The following is a 17417-nucleotide window of genomic DNA, read 5'->3' as shown; positions in this document are numbered from 1 at the left end:
CATCTACAGAGCAGATTTTATCCCTTTTTCATTAATACTGTTCTGTGTTGGTTCCCACTATCCACAAGTACAGGGAGTTGTCAAGAACCAAATTTATAGATATTGTTGGTTGTATGCTGTTCTCTACTATAAAAACGCTAAGAACAGTTGAAAACTTATATCTGTTTAAGATGCTTGGGATTACCAATCTTGGATATTTGTTCTTAATTTCTCTTTCTCAATTTTCTATTTAAGAAAACTTGCCTGTATCAGGCACAAGTTTTTCTGTGGCTCTCATTAGTGCACTACTTATGAAGAAACCAATTTTTTATTTGTCTTAGGGCTTAGATGTTGAGTTTAAAAAGCCACGCAAATCAAAAGATCAGAATTACAAGAAATTCAATTGATACTTCATTCTTTGTGCTTGTCCTCTCTACTAAATGAGGCAGGGATGTTAGTAAAAATACTATACCTGCATGAGGGCAGAATTTTGTGTTGCCAGAGGTTTGACATTCAAAGGTTAACTCGTTCTAAACACTAAAGAAAAAGCCTGCAGTGAATTATCTACAGAAGAGGATGCAAATGTATTTCCATTCCCTATATAGGTCCTCTCTAAGTGACTTCTCCAAGGCAACACAGTGGTTCACTTGGGTAGTCACGATTAAACTCCTTGTGTTCTAAACTTTGTCCTTGGGAGCTTCTGGCTTCTGAGTCTGGCGCTGTAGCAAGATTAAATGCAATCTGAAGGTTTGTAACTGTGCAGTTTTTTTCTGCACAGTTCCATCTTGATGGAGCTAGGGTCCTGCTATGGAGGTGAGTCTCTACGTAGGGGGAAAATAGGAAGGAAGGAACAGTTGCTGTTATTTTTAAGTGACAGCTTTCTTGTCAGGTTGTGTGTACTTGTGTTACAAGTAAATTGATAGTTTTCTTTTTTAAAGTAAAAATCCTGCTTATTTTTTGTAAGACTGCGTTTGCAGATGTGTAATACTGACTGTTTGTTTAGCTTTCCAAAAGCAGTAATCTACAGCAGTGAGATTTTTTTAAATTATTATATTTTATTAATAAGCATGGACAGATAGTTGTAGTTGCTTGTTGAAGAGGGCACTTAGTACTTGCATGATGAAAGGGCTTCCTCTGTAGGTCCTCTCTGGACCAATTAAGTGACTGATTGATAGTGGGAGGTGGAGGTGACAAGTAGGATTTTAATACTGAAAAGAAACTACAGTTTGAGAATAATACCTGTCTCTTCAGCACCCTCAAAAATGACAGTGTTTAAAACTCTGTAACATCCAGAGCAAATGTACTTTGAATACAACCTCAAAACTGTCCACACTTCCCAGCTCATAGCCTGTCATGGTAGCAGCTGGATGTTACGGAAACTTACCTGAAATTGCTCTAAAATTAAACATCACCTGTAATACTCTGTGGTTCAAAATGCACGATGGAATTTGAGACTAGGAGACTGACAATACTGCCAGCAGTGGGCTTTCTGTTTTCTGTTCTCAGTGGTCATCAGCACCCAGTTCTGCTGGGCAGTAAATGGAAACCCTCCTCTTGTGCTGCTCTTCAATGAGAGAGAGATGATCGTGACTTTCTACTGCTGTATCTTTTTATAAGGCTGGGGCTTAAACTTCAGCTCTGTGATGACTTATGTGTGGATACAAACATCTGCAAAGATCTTGTTAGCTGTGAAGTTAAAGCTTCAAATATGCTAATATTATAGTATTTTACTAGAAAATTGGGAGTATTTTGGAATCTTTTTTTAGCATCAGGCAAAGTTTTTTGCTCAAACTCATTGAGCAAATGAGTTATCATTTATATTGTAACTATCTTTTTAGAGCTCTGACTCATGAGTTTTTTGTGATTCATGTGGTGATTTCAGAGGTATTACCTTGCTGTGCTACAGAATGTTCTACCCATGACCCAGCAGTGTAACAGGCAGTGCATCTTCTTGGCCTCCCCCTTTTGTGCCCACCACATTGGCTTACTCTGCTGTTTGGTTCAGTCCCTAGCACTACTCTGGGATTTGAGCTCTGGTGGCTGAGCTGACCTACCACCTGCTCTAGCATCTTTGGGGTTGGTGTTACCTCCAGCAGAGATGGTGGGCAAATGTCATGGGTGGGTAACCTCGTTGTGTTTAGCTGTGGCAACTGAGAAGGCTTATGATATAGGTCTTAGTAAATGTAATGGAGAGCAGGTCTCTCCACCATGGGAGGGGGACAGTGACCTTGCACAAACTAGAAAAATTTGTACCTCTAGTTGCTTCTCCACCTAGTAATAGTAATAATTTGTATTTTAATCCAGATTGAAATTGTAGGTCTTCTTAGTTTTCCCTGCCACTTAGAACAGATTTTCTTTCAAAGTGGTGTTTTATAGTTAGCTTCAGCATTAAAAAAAAAAAAATTAAACTCCCCTGAAGAAAAAACAACCAAAATCCCCTTTCTAAAGTCCCAACCCTTCCCTCTCCAACTTTTCAAATATTTGAATTTTTTGTTTGTTTGTTTCAAACTGTAGTTAAAAATATTTGTAATTATCTTTTTTTTTGTGTTGTTGTTTTTCTCTTGCAGGAGGGGGTAGAGAGCTGAAAGGGATAACTTACTCAAAACTGGTAAGTGCTTCTTCCCAAGGCTAAAATGGCTTACCTAAGAATAGATGACATGAAGAGCTGGCATCCATTCCTGGAAAAGTTTGATGGTTACTGAAACCAAAATTCTATCTATTCTTATATTCAGGAATTAAGTCTTAGAAAGTAAATGTTGCTGATGGAAGCCCCAGTCTTATAAATAAAATCTCTGTAAGGCTGAGATTTGGGCCTAAGGGTCTGTAAGTATAATGGACATTTAAATTCATCTACTCAAAAATAATTTTTTTTTCTGTGTAATGTGAAAACCAAATTTATTTGAAGGGATTTTTGGCCCAGAAAGACTTCTCTCTAAAATTCTGAGTCATTCAGAGTCCCTCCATACACACAGAAGGCATTCATGGCTTTGTGTGTCCTACCTTTGTTTATATAAATATATATGCCTTGTCAGCTGTGTTTCTAGTGTAGCTTTCAAAATAGTCATGGTTGAAATAGTATTGTGGTATTTTAAAGTTTCCCATGTAGATTGTATTTTATTGAGATAACAGAACTGTGAATCACTTATGTGATTATTGTAGAGTTTAAGGTTTTATTCAGTATTTGAATATTTAAATAGTCTATATGCAGTGCATTGGGGCCCTTACCTGAGTATGAAATTCTAAGTCTTGAAGCAACCACTTGAGAAATCAGCGATTATTGGTAATAAACGAATGCAAGCAAGAAATTGAATGGAGGATTTCTGCCTCTAATAGTTGAAATCCTTCCAAAAATGCCTTATTTACCTCTTGCTCAGTGTTCTTTCAGGTTGAGACTTGGAAAAGTATGTCTGGATGTACAGGAGATGCATGTGCTCCTGAATCCTGTGCCTTCCTTTTGGAAATCACCAGTTCTGTTATTGAGCAAGGCATTTGCTTGTTTTCCTTTAAAAACAATGAGATTAAGAATTTTTTCAGGCCAAGACATTAATGCAATTTCAGTCATCTACAAGCTTTTTATTTGAAATAATTCCACTACCCTAAGAGTAAATTGGAAAATGCATCATGTTCTATAATTATTTCAGAGATGGTTTTACACCTCTTTGAATGTGATATTATAGATAGTTTATAATGCTACTGAACCTAAATTTTTCAATCTTCCCTTTAAGTTCAGTCTAAAAGAAGAAAAGTACAAAAATCCTGAAAGTTTTTGCACTACAAAATGTATAGCCACTGAAGTAGTTTTTTGCCTCCTCTCAAAGGAAGTATAGGCAATGTTTAACCAGATGCCCTGATAGATATTTTTAGACATTATTCCATGTAAATCAGAAAAAAGCAGTTTAGGTTTTGTTGGATGTAAGGAATGTTTGGGGTTTTTTTATTTTTATTTTTATTTTTGGTTCTTTTTTGTTTTTTTAGCTGTATTGGTTGTGTAAAAGGTACTTTGGGGGAATTCTAGACAGGGAGGACAGAATGCTTATTCCTGCTTGGGAAGGGAAGCTACAGGTGTGTGTTCTAGAAAGGAACAATTGTATATATTTAATATTCAGAATTTGGTAACTTGACCAAACTTTTAAATGAAATATATTTTTTCATGTTTATACCCCTATAAACATAGTTAGGCTGAGCAGCTACTTCTTTTTATGCAAGGCAGAGTCACTTTTTCCTTGAATCCTTGAATCAAATTTCCTTGAATTTTCCTTGAATCTCTTAAAAATAAATTTTGAAAAGTCTTGCTAACTGTTCAAGGCATAGATGCAATTAGCTTGGATTAGTTTTTATGAACCATCAATTCTGCAATTTCTATCTGTCAAATTACGTTGCGCATTAATAGAAGTTGCTCAATCTTTATATGTTCTTTTACAGAAATACTGTGTCATGTTTGCCATGAATGTATTTTGGACCTTACAGTTACATATATTTAAGTGATGGATATTTTTTACGTTTTTTTGGATCTCATTTACATTCAGTTGAGATAACTGTTTTGCTGTTCTGCACTCAAGTTTGAAGTTAGCATGTAGCTACCGAGCAATGCAAACTATTCATCATGTGTGCCTTCTGATTTTTTGAAGAGACACCGAGAAAGAAACTGGCCATATCTGCCTGTCTTTACCCTGAAACTGAATTTCCAAGGGTCAAAAAGACTTTTACCCTCTGCAGTGGGTTCCAGTTTTCATTAACCAGTCTCCCACGTGGTTTTCTGAAGCATGGATTCTTTTGAAACTGCTGTGGTGGGGACTGAAGGCATGCTATAATTGTTCTTGTCAGTGAGTGGAAGTAATAATCCGTGATTCTGTTTTCTCATTACTGTTTGTGGTAATAGGACAGGGAACTATATGTAATTTCCATGTATCCCTTGATACAGATTACAATTTTATAGAGACTAGTGCTACAAAGGCAGCTGTTTTCACTCATCGGTGTCACATGTGGAAGAGGCCCTTGCAGAAGGTCATTTCATGTGTTGGCTAGAAAGTTTGATCAGGCTTTTGTTATTTAAATAAGTAACTTCAGGCTAACTGCAGACAACTCTGACAAAGAGTTTAAATGCAATGCTTTTTAACTCCTCTTTATACACTACTCTTTTTGTAACATATTTTTGTTTGAAAAGATAAATGATAAATAAACAAAACAAAACACTCACCTTCAACCTTTTTTTTCCCAGGAGTTCACGAATTTGTCCACTTCTTCAGTTTACTGTAGTGAGACAGCATTAAAATAAAATTCTTTAACTTAGGGAATTGCTCTCTTTTTACAGCCTGCATATCTAATCAAAACTGTCAGGATCCTTTTGAAAACATTGTAGTCTCATTAGGATGGCCTCTGAATTGGCAACAACACCTGTGCAATGAATGTGAGCAATTTTCAAATAATAAAAAAATAGGAACTATTTTAACACTGCAGCAATTCCTTAATTATGGTGTCTGGATGGAAAAGTGACTGGTAAAATTGCTATATAATGTTTTCCAGTGACTTCCATGTGTTTGCATTTATAGATGTTTTTATACAGGTTCCACTATTATTTGAGCATATGGGAATCTTAATACTGTTTCAGAAGTTGATACTTTTAACATATTTCTGAAAAAAAAAATCTCTTGTCCAGCATTCAGGGCTTTTAGAAGTATGTTTGATAATGCTTTTCTATGTCAGAGATTGGGGGGATTCATTTGTTTGTAGTACAAGTGAAGATGCTAAACTTTGTACTTATGATCTACAAGTAGATTTCCAAGATTAAAAAGATTATAAAATTAATCTTTTTGAAATGTCTTGTGCTGCTTAATATCACTCTTCTGTTCCTTCAGAACAGATTCCAACTGAAATTACTAACTTGGCACAAACTTTAGGCAGTGAGTTATTAATATGTTAATGTTGTTCTGTTAACATGCACACTGTCCCATCTAAAAACAGCTCTATAGTATCACAGAAGTGATATGTGTTCATGCAGTACATTAGTGTTTAACTATTTATTGTGGTTGTAAAATTCTATTGTCCAGAATAAGTTTTCATCTACACAGATTTTTAAAACATTCTCAGTAGTTAGATTTGCTAATTTAATATGCCACTGCAATAGGATATTGGTAGGAAATAGCTGCCTGCAAACTAAGATAAGGGATAAGTATGTCAACTTTGGGATATGTGGGAAGTAACAAATTTGGCTAAATGACTCCAAGGCAGGCATTTTGTAGAGCCTGCAGATTCTTGTGTTCGAAATACTGACTGTATTTAGGCTAGAAAGCTGTGTTTGAATAGAGTTCTCTATGGAATTCCTGTTGTGTTATTATCTTCTTTTTCAAATGGACTCTTCTCCTTCACTAACCAAAACAAAACCTTCATTTTTCTATAGGACTGGTATTAAAGAGGAAACCAGAAACTAAAGGCACTGGAATCAGCAAAGACACTTCTAGAGAAAGTGGAGAAGGTAGAGAATGGAGCTGCAGACTCTACAGGAGGCTCTGAAAGTGGAAATTCAGGTTCACCAGGTAATTTATGTACTTTCTTGCTTTAAAGCAATAGCAGCATTAGTACTGCTGACAGTATTACTACTAATGGGAGCATTAAGCAATAGCACTACAACTATAGTAATAATTGTTTTATAGGCTTGAAACTACTTCAGAATTTTATACCCTGCATTTTGACCTGACCACCTGTTGTTTTTTAGCAAATGTGAAAAATCTGCATATCAAACTGTGGGTGGTGATTTTTTATTTTTTTTTTAGTATTTTGTAGCAGTAATAAAAACATTCTTAAAACAGTGTTCAGCTGCCTCTGTCTGGAAGGTTTTTCTGATGTTCTGAATCCAGCTTCAGTATTCAGTTGGTAATGGAGATATATGGTGGAGGAACTTTGAAGTGAAAAGTACATAGTGCTGCATAGTTTAATCTGGTGCTTCTCTTCTGGAATGTCATCTACTTCAGTAGCTTCTAAACTATATTTTTGATAACCAAAATGTTGTAGTGCTTGGGCTTTGTAAATTTTTACATGTTGGGTCTTTTTACTTTAACCTGTTCAATACTATATGTCAGTAGGATTGCAGTTTGCCACTGTTTTGCAATGCCAATGAGGAATTATTACAAGTAATGATACTAAACCTAATGTAGTAAATATAGGAGGACATATTCATATTAATTCTTGGGAGAAAATTGTTACAGCCATAGACACAGACTAGCTGCAAACTTGAAATGTTAAATTTAACAATGAGACCTTTTCTAAACATAGTTCTCCAAGTATTTCTGATGCTCTGCAGATAGCTGAAACTTACAACTGTTACACAGTGGATAAAATAAGTATATGATAAGTTGATCAGTATAGTCCATCATATGAAATTTGGAAAATGTTTCAAAATTGCTTGGTGACTTGTCTAAAATGTGATCTGGATGTCTTGTCCAGTACTTGCAGCAATGCTGCACATATTGCAAGGACTTGAATGGATGAATTGGTAAAATCAAGCTATGTCTGTTTAACAAAATATAACTTGCAGTCAGGGAGCAAACCCTGAGAAAGCTAAGGGTGGATTTCCAGAACTATGGATGAGTATTTTGCTCTCCTCAGTAACTCCAAGGCCTTTATAGTTGAAACTTCAGTGACATTTTGTTGTGGAGGTAAGGAAGTTCAAAACTTATCCATGACATATTGCCGCAGACATAGGAATGTTTAAGGCCAGTAAGTAATTTTTTCAAGCAATAACTACTGTAAAGCAATCAAAATGTTAATTATGCTCATGTTTTTATAATATTACTCCTTGTGTGCATCCTCATTCCCCTTTATGCCCAAGTAAACCAAAAATTTTAAGACTGTGAATTTTGAATAATTAGTATCTGTTCATAGTGACACTGATGAAAAGAGTTGAAGACTGAGAAATGTCCAAAGAGACTTTAATTAGTAGTTTAAAGTTGGGGGGTTTTTATCTTTCTTTGCTTTAACTTTTCCCAATTGCCATTAAAAGTGAGATTTGCACAAAAATTAGCTTTAATTAGATTTAGTTTTAGTTTGTGAAACTAGAGAAACCATGATATCTGAAGGTTGTCTTTTTTAATTCAAGATGGTGTATATTTCTATAATTAAGGCTAAGAAAAATATGTATGTTTACAGTGGAAAATGACACTTGCAACAAAATGTTGGGTGCTTCAGTAAAGGTTTTGTGAACTATGCTTGCATGGTTATTGCTTGTCAGCATGCACACTGATAATCATTAAACTGGTTTTGTCACAAAAAAAAAATCTTCAAGCAAAATGCTTGAACTTTCTCATATAGCTCTGAATTTTGTAACCTAAAGAGATATAATATGCTCCTACTTTTCACTCAGGATTTATGAAGAATTGTCTCTTGTCATCTTTTTGTTCTCTAGTATTTCTTTTTCTGAGGACTTTATAACAAAGCTTGCCAACACTCACACAGTCATGGTTTGCTGTCCTGTTGGAAGTGGTGGACAGGTGTCTGTGATGAGCATAAGGAATTCAGCTCAGCTCTGTAGCCAAACTCTCCTAACTTCCTGATGCAGCATGTTGTCTGTGACTGCACACGTGGCTGTGCAAGTGATGCTCAGTATGACGTGGTTTTGTTTGTAGAATAGCTCCTTTGGTTTTGCCTCTTATGTTTCACTTGCAAAACTCTGTGTGAAGCTTTCATAATGCTGCTTTGGCAAAGTACATATAAAACTACCCGTAAGAACCCCAAAAAGGTGTTTAATTGTTCAGAAAAAGCTACTTTTTTGTCTGCTTTCTATGATCAGAGAATCCACTATGAATGACACCTGACCAGATCATATCTATATTTGTGTACAACTTGAATATTCTGTCTTCCATGTCAAAGCTATATTGCTTGTCCTGAGAAGAGATGCATCTAAGTCTAAGTAATTCATTCTGCTGCTGTGTTGACTTAATTAAGATAAATTTGAAGCAGTCTACTCTTCCTAGTTTTGATCACAAGAGGTGTTAAAGGACTTATATTTAGGTATTCTTACAGAAAGGTTGAGTTTCATGGATGATTCCTCAAGCTGATGTGTAGAAGGAACCTTAAGCATCCTTCTCCTTTTCTTATTTCATGGCAGAAAGATTAGTAGCTTTTAAAATAACTTAAATTTAGCTTATGTTTAAGAGGAATATTTTTTTTCCTTAGGATTGCCTGACGTAGTACTGTGTGATCCAAAAATTTAGCAATATTTTATGAAGAGTTTACAGTACTGACTATATTGTCTTATGACTGCATCTGCAGGAGCACTTTATATAAAAACTAACAGATTTGTTGCTTGTCGAGCTCCAATGTGGCAGGAAGCGCCGAGGAAAAATAAGCTAAGTCTGTTCCTGTGATGCTGATGGCAGTATGACGAAACAATAATATTCAGTGTAGATAAATGCCAAGTGATGCACTTTGGAAAAGAAGGCCCAGTTTTACATCTGCAATAGCAGGCTCTGAACTGGCTGTTGGCACCATGGAAGGAGATTTTGCAGTACAGAGTACCTGAGTGTTGCACATAATTTTAACCTTTGTCTCCAGATGATAGAGACAAACTAGAGAATTATGGAAGAGTGCCAACAGTGAACAAAGCAATGGAATGATTTGTGCATGAGGAGTTCTTCAATTTGAAGAGGTGAAGACTGATGGGGGAATATGTGGTGTGGAAAAAATGTAAGAAGGAGCTCCATAGAGAAGCAGCTATAGAATCATACAGTGTCTTAAGTTGGAAGGGATCTGTAAGGATCATCAAGTCCAGGTGCCAATTCCTCTTGACTCAAGTCAGCTCTGGTTTTCTGTAATCGTATTAGTCCTTCATGCTTGCATTGTAAGGAAACAGATTCAAAAGAAAAAGGAGGTCATCCTTTTACATAAGAGTCCTGTAATTTAACTTATAGTCACAGAATCTAGAATGGTTTCCTGGTTCAAAAAGTAATTAAAGCAGATCAGTGAAAGAAATGTGTGTTAGTAGATACTAAACTTAAGACATAGTCTTTGAAAACATTAGAGAAATAAATGTCTACAAATTTACTAAAAAAGATATTGGGTGTTTCTGGTTTACATTGTGTCTTCATTCTGGGCTCTGGTTTTCTTTGGTAACTTTTTCCTTGCTTAGCAATGGGCAGCATTCTCCTGCAGCTGCCTGAAGGAAGAGAGAGAGGAAGAACAGTGAATGGTAACAATCTGTCTGTTTTCCTTTGGATGTGGAGAGCATCTCTTCTACAATGATCTCAATCTCCTCTGAGGGAGAAAAGTGGCAAAGATACTTCTGAACATGGGTCTTCCATCTGGTACCAGCCAAGTTAACACACAGGAAGAGCTTTAGTACTTGAAACATTCTGCCCTTGAATATACAAACAGCTTTTGTGCCTGCAGCAGTTGTCTGTGGTTTGTGTTTCTTGTGACTGCAAGCAAAGAGGCCAGCAGTTCTAGAGGAGACACAGCTATTAGATTATCTTACCCAGCTGGCTTAAATTGTCTTTAAAAAGCATCACTTGTTTAAGAGCTGTTTAGGAGGAGCAAAAGTGATGGCTTAATACAGTACTTTTACTGTATTAATAAGAATGGGTTTGGAAATGTTATAATACTGGACTCCAGGCTTTGCTATTGAAATGCTGTAAACAAAATATTTTGCTTTTACGAAGGTTCTTAAAAACTACTGAATTTTAAATTGTTCAAAATATTCGTAATGAAAATCTTCATTGTATTGTCACATTTTTTTTCTTTCTAGAAATTGGTTGCCCAAATGAAGCAAGATCCACAGGTAACTACTTATTTTTATATTGGATTATTTCCATTAAAATTCAGGAAATAACAGTGCATGAAACTTGATGATTTTAGATATTTCTAGATTACCTTCTTCCTTGCTAACACAGTGTTTAGAAGAAAATTTATTTATAAGTTTTTGAACAACAACTGTTGGATTGTTTAAAGCAAAACAAACATTCTTGCTATTATGGAGCTTTTTACCTTATACACATTCTTAATAGTTTAAATCAAGTGACTTTTCTGGGCTATGGTGCAGTTCAGATGAGCAGTAAATTTCTGATTCTATTGGAAGCTGCTCTCTTATAAAAGCTGCCATTATTTGCAATAACCTTTTTCATTTTTGAGTATCAGAAGGTTCACAGTACAAGAAGAGAGAGGATATTCTGTCCAAGAAATTTTGTCCAAACAATATAGCTTAAGGTTGTGTTCAGATTGCCTGTCTTGGGTGTCTTACCAGCCCTGTAGTGTCCATAGAACAGACACTAGGTCTTGGGAAGTTTCAGAGCTTCTGAAGGTGGATAACTGGACTCCCTGCATAGACAGCAGAAGTCATCCCTTTCTCAAAGACTGCATAAAGTCCCTGGGTTTTCTTGTATAGCAGTTAAACACTCCTGGATGCTGGATGAGGAGTGCTCTGGAGCTCTCAAACCAGTCTGAAATGTTGAGTAGAGGGAAAAAGGCCGCTCACTTGAGGCTTGCTGTTAAGACCTCCCAGCCCCATACAATAGTAAATTTTCTGTATGTACATTTTCTGTATGTCCTGTAATTTTCTGAATGTACATTTTTTTCCAAGCTCAGTGAAGTGAGAAGACAGCTTTTAATAGCACTCAGGTAGTTAAACCTCTGACAGGGAGGGTTAAGCAGGGTGTATTGGAAAATCTGGTTTTTTGAATGTTGTTACTCTGATGGGGTTTGGGTAAGATCTGCTCAAATTCACTGGTCCGGTCTTCTAACAATTTGTCTGCAGAGCTCAGTTCATACTTGCTTTCAGTTCATACTTGCTGAAAGTGAGGTCATGCTGCAAGAAGCCATGTAGAGTTCCTAGGGTCAGGAAAAGTAAATCTGGTCCCTATTTCCAATGTTTTTAATGCATTTTTATCCCAGATTATTAAGTAGAATCTAGAACTAGGGAGGATGACTGGTCAATATGTCGTTTTGCTGGAATCAGAGACTGTCTGTGAGCTAAAATCAAAATACATTTCAAAATTAGAGGAATATAAAGATAGGGGATTATGCATGAAGTTCCTGTGATGATGTTAGTCTTGTGTTTTAATATTTCTGCTTAGCAGACTAAACCTGCATAATCTAGTATGAAAACTTTACAACACAACTGAGAACAAAAAAAGTGAGAATGTACAAAAATTAAGGAAAACCTGATTCCCTATCACATTTCTGCAGAGCTTCACAGGTTTTCAGCTAAGGACAGACGTTTCTTTAATTTTTTATTTCAGTAGAAAAGAAAAAGTCCTGGTAAAAATTGTTTTCTGTCTGCATCTTTCTACTGTTGCTTATGGCTTTAAAATCTGAAACTTCGAAAAGTGCTAGTGTAAACAAAATGCTAATATGAGTGATGTGTTCAGACAAATGTAATTCTCTTTAGCACAGTCTAAGGCATAAGCATGCATGGAAATAAGGACTTAAATATGTTTGCCTTCAATTAATACATGTGTCAATTCAGATTTAGTACATAGGTTTATATCCTACATAGTTGAGTGTAAATGTCTTTGCATAAGTTGCATAGGTGAGAATGTTTTAAATAACATATCATAGCATACTGTTGTATACAGTATGATACTGTTGTATACATATTAACAAACATTTATTGCTTAATTTGTAAACTTGATGAAATGTATAAATGTGCTTTATAATGTGATAAGCACTAATGGATGTTTTAATGAAATCATCTCTCCAAACTGGTGAGTGAGTGCTAGAAAGGTCCTCTGATTATTGTTGCACTCAGCGATTTAAATCAGGCTTTGTTGAGCCGTTTGAATTTTATTGGCTGTACATCCAGAGGTGCTGTATTTGTAGTACACTATGCAAGAACAAAACAAACAAACAAAAAAACCCGCCTTCCTACTACTTCTCTTTGTTAACAAACGGAATATCTTTCTCACAGATATTTTTTCTTTCTAATCAGAACGCTGATTTGAAGAAACAACTTCATGAACTTCAAGCCAAAATCACAGCTCTGAGTGAGAAACAGGTAGGGAAATAGAGATGTATTTTTAACACTGTGTTCTAAAGATGTCTCTTTTCCCAGATTCCAAGAGAGCTGCTAAATCTTAAAGTGCAAAAATAAGCGTGGGCAACCAGACATTTTAGATTTTTGATTTCTCAACAAAGGATAGAATGAGTTATTGTGAGTCTGTCAAACAAGAAACTAGTTTAATCAGTGGAAGTTATAGCAATTTTTCTTGTGTTGAAACTAACATTTTATATTAAGGGAGATGGAAAAATGCATTAATTTTGTCACTTTCTTTATTATTATCTTGAAACTTCTTCTAAACTCGACCATTCTGGTTTAGGCAAGTCTTTAGATTTTGACTTAGTAAGTCTGCACTGTGTATATGGGTGAGTATGCTGGAATTTTTCTTAATGTCAAGACCAGCTAAATGTATGTCAGTTATGGGTACTTAATAGACAATTTGAAAATTAGTTGGATGCTTTTACCATGATAAATTACACCACAATTGTCTTATGCTTGCCATTTGGTAGAATTCTGTTTGACAGCTCTAAAGTATGAGTAATAATTACAACTGAATGCTTAATAGAAAGATTGTTGAACTTGAACATGGGCCTTGTGAATAACAAGAAGAAAAAGACTTAATATTGAGATATCTACAGAATTTGTTCTCACTTTTTTTTTAAAACATGAAAGAGCAACACATGCACAAACCCCTCATACATCACATCATCCCATTCCAAGTAAACTGACTTAAGCAGTCCCTTAATTATGTTGCTTAATATGTCAATAATGGAACCAAATTAGATAAATAGACCTTTGAAGAGGGAAAAATGTTAGAGCATTGGTAAAGTGCATGAGTGTCACAACTAGATACCTTCATTTGTCTGCTACTAGCTGCATGTGTTCTGTTTTGAGTATTACTATGCCTACAAAAATAGCCAGGCAGTGATTTACTTTTATCTAGAAATTTTGTTTACTGAAAAAATATAGGATGTTTTAATAGAGGAACAGTGAATCTAGGACGAAACATGTAAGGAATATAAGGACAATGATTTTTTAATGAGAATAGTAGTTCAACAAAAACTGAGGTTTTGCTGATGTGATAGCATGTCTCTCTTGAAGATGATTTATTCTCTAAAACCAGCATGAGCCTCTGCATGGGGCTATGTCTCACAGCAAGCTGTTTCAGGATTCTCTGGTAAGCTCTGGATGCCCATGGTAATTTCAAAATGAGCTTGTCTTGATGCTATGAAGCAAGCTGTACTGACTCCCCACTCACGTGATGAGCACGGACAGGCAGCGAGACACTGAGTGGAATGTAAGAAAGCATCCTACCATAACTTTTAAACTTGTATTTATAACTCTGTCAAGTTAAGCTGCAGAATGGTCTATACTAACATGTGTTTTAAATTACCCATCCCTAGAAATGGAGCTATATTTTTTATATTTAACTCAAAGTGCTAAAGTATACTTGTTCATGGGGTGAACATGGATTAAGTTTCCAAAAGACGTTGAAAAATAAGTTTGAGTTTTCTTCTACCACACCGCGAATACAGTCTGTATGAAGTCACAGTAGTTTCCTTCTTTGTATTTTTGTGGGTTTGATTATCAGAACAACAGTGAACTTCTCCATGATTGTTGAAATTTAAATATTTTGTTATTTCTACTACTGAACTGCAGAGCTGCCGGTGTTCCAGATGATAATGTTGTTAAAGTAGTATGCCTGCATAAATGCAATGGTCATGGTAAATATAAATTCTGGGAAAAGAATCACAACTTCCCTGTGCAGAGAAGTGCTCACTCCCTCATTATTTGCAGGAATTTGTTGTATAGAAATCTGTGGCTTAGCAATGCAGCACCTTAGAGACTACAACAAAGCCTTTCTTCTGTTTTCAGTTTCACTTCTTTTCAGGAAAAATCATTATTATTAATTGTTTTATGGGTAGAATATTAATCAGCAATTTAATTTTCACACAGCATGGAGAAATATGCAGTTTTGCACAGTAAATATAATGGTTTCCATTGTGCAGTGCTTGTGTTAAGAAGGGGTGCAACATGTGTAATCTGTACTCTTGTTTAGAGACAAGTAGTCAATGATACTCAATAAACTGTATAAATGTACATACTCAATAAATGATAGTCAATAAACTCTGAGGGCCCAACTCCACTGTGGACAGTTATAGGATGCATAATGGTCACTGTTCAATAAGCTTTTAATGAAGTTTGAGAAACTAAAGTTCCAGCCTGTGTGGTGTCCCTACCTGGAGACATGGAGCTGAGATACTGGTGTTAGAGAGGCAGAATAATGAAATATTTTTGGCTTGTGGAATGTTATGCCACCCTAATGCACGCTTTTTCTTTGCTCTCTTATTTAATGAAGTTGGATGAAGACTTGTGCAAGAACCAATTCAGCGGTAGGTTTAGCTAAAAGCTTTCAGTTGCTTTAGGACTTCCCTCTGTCTGTGAAGCATTGTGGGAATAGTGCCGACACTTGCTGCCAGTCGCTGCAGTTATTCACAGTGGCTTAGGTGTCTTGCTGAGAATTAATAATGACAGTTCTGTTCAGAAGTTTGTGAAATTGAGGAGATCCGGCAAATTACGAAAAGAAAGCAAGTAGGCTGTGCAGTGTGTAGGCTTAAAGCTGAAAAAAATTCCAAGCTGATGCAGGGTTGAACTGTACAGCATAAGGTATGTCATGTATTCATATGTTTTTTGAAAATGTCAGAGGTGAAAATAAAGGCTTTGATTTGTTATACCTGAGAGACGATGGAGCAATGTATGCTGAGTGTGTTAACACCTGAAAGGAAAACTGCAAAAAGAGAAAAAACTTACTTGAAGATAGCTTGCATTTAAAGGGCTGTGAGCTTCAATCCTTCAGACTAGTAGATTTCCCTCTGCTAGTCTCTTTCTATTATTTTCACAGAGTTGTAAACTGTGCTTACTTTTCTAATCTGTGGGCAATAAGTGAGATTCAGTTTAATAGATTTGCTCCTCAGCTATAAATGTGAGAGCTGCAGTCTGGAAACTCTGAATGCATTGGTTTTGTAAATGGTTTCCTCTTTCTTTCTCTGACCCCCCTCTTCAGCAAACAGAAGTCAAGAGTTAGTTTTTTCAGAGCAGTTGTCATTGCCAAATCTCAGGCTGGGTTGTAAATGTGAATTAATTCTGTTGTTTTGGAGCACCATTTTTTTCTATGTTTGCACATCTTTGGAAGAAATTCATGGTCAAAGTCAACCATTTTCCTTTACTTTTTATTCTACAATAGTATGTTCTCTTGGCATTCCGATTTGTAGAATTTTACCCACAATTACTGCACACTACTCAGCTTTTGTCTGGGTTAAATACACTTCTTAAAATACAAAAACTTAAAGAATGTATTTTTGAAAATTTTCTGTGAGGAAGTTTTTAGTGTCTACTTCTGTTTTTTTTTTTTTTTTTTTTTTTGGGAAGATGGGGTGGAAATTGTTACCAGTGACGCTGGTGAAAGGCTGAGGTAGAGCAGGGCTAGCATAAAGGAGGAAGGGATGTAATCTTGAAGTAGTACCTTTTCTTCTGCCTCATTTCCTCCATAGTTAATTTAAAAATAAAGAATATGCACTTACAGATATATCATGATTGAGTATGTATCATAATAGTAGTACTTAATTTTGAAGACAAGGAAGAGGTCATGTGGGCAGTAAAAAGTTGTAGGCTTTTTTAGCAATATTGTGTCAGATATAGAGGAATTTCTAAATGTGTCCTTATCATAATCTCCTGGAAAAGTTAGAGCAATATTCTGCCATAAATGTGAAACAAAGCTTACAAAAAGAATCTTTTGACTCTATGATAAAAGGGTGATGATGGTAAGCATGTACAAAAGAAGTCATGTCTCTTTCGCTTATATTTGAAAATAAAATGCAAATGTCTCTTCCTGTAGTTGCAGTGAAATTCATTGACTCTCTAAGAAAAGTGCTGTGGAAACTAGACTTGTATTCCAATGTATTTCCTCTTGACGCTGAAATAATAAAGTGAATCCCTTTGTTATTTTGATTTCTGTATATATGCAAGGAAAAGTAATCAAAAATAGTTATCAGCATATATGTGGTATATGGAGACACTTGTGGTTTTATTTTTTCACAGGGGAAAAACTTTAACATACTTTATTGTGAAGAGCAGTTGAAACTGTGGAATATAATTAGAAAAAATGCATACCATAAAAGCAAGTTTAATATTATGTATAGGCAAATCTAGGGAATTTTCCCTGTATTTAAAGCTTAAAGCAAATGGAGATGGATGAGGTTATTTTAAGTCCTGTATGTTCAGGGTGAGACTCTTTTTAACCTTGCCATGAAATAGCAAGTAATGAGAAAGGGTATTTGGGATAGATATAAAAAATGACAGAGTAATTTAACCATGGTTTTGTATAGTTGAATAAATGTAAACATGTGGTTTAGATTGACAAAGGAAGCTTGTTATTTAAGTTTCCAAAAACTGTCAG

At 35.6% G+C, this 17417-nt stretch overlaps 1 protein-coding gene across 6 annotated transcripts in view; it reads left to right on the top strand.

The window, feature by feature from the left end:
* Positions 1–17417, top strand: part of PHF21A (PHD finger protein 21A) — a 139899-nt gene that overhangs the window by 28452 nt on the left and 94030 nt on the right. For 4 of the 6 annotated variants that reach the window (XM_074543044.1, XM_074543043.1, XM_074543047.1 and 1 more), the window contains 4 exons: positions 2547–2587; positions 6377–6512; positions 10715–10747; positions 12872–12958. In XM_074543044.1, coding sequence (XP_074399145.1) covers positions 6459–6512; positions 10715–10747; positions 12872–12958 — 174 coding nt within the window. In that variant the 5' untranslated portion in view covers positions 2547–2587; positions 6377–6458. The remainder of the gene's footprint in view (positions 1–2546; positions 2588–6376; positions 6513–10714; positions 10748–12871; positions 12959–17417) is intronic. The other 2 variants (XM_074543046.1, XM_074543048.1) reach the window with 1 other exon arrangement.

The sequence above is a fragment of the Zonotrichia albicollis genome, chromosome 6, assembly GCF_047830755.1.
Source record: "Zonotrichia albicollis isolate bZonAlb1 chromosome 6, bZonAlb1.hap1, whole genome shotgun sequence".
NCBI classification, from domain to species: domain Eukaryota; kingdom Metazoa; phylum Chordata; class Aves; order Passeriformes; family Passerellidae; genus Zonotrichia; species Zonotrichia albicollis.
Note: the sequence above shows the minus strand (reverse complement) of the source record. Positions and strands in the feature narration are given on the sequence as shown.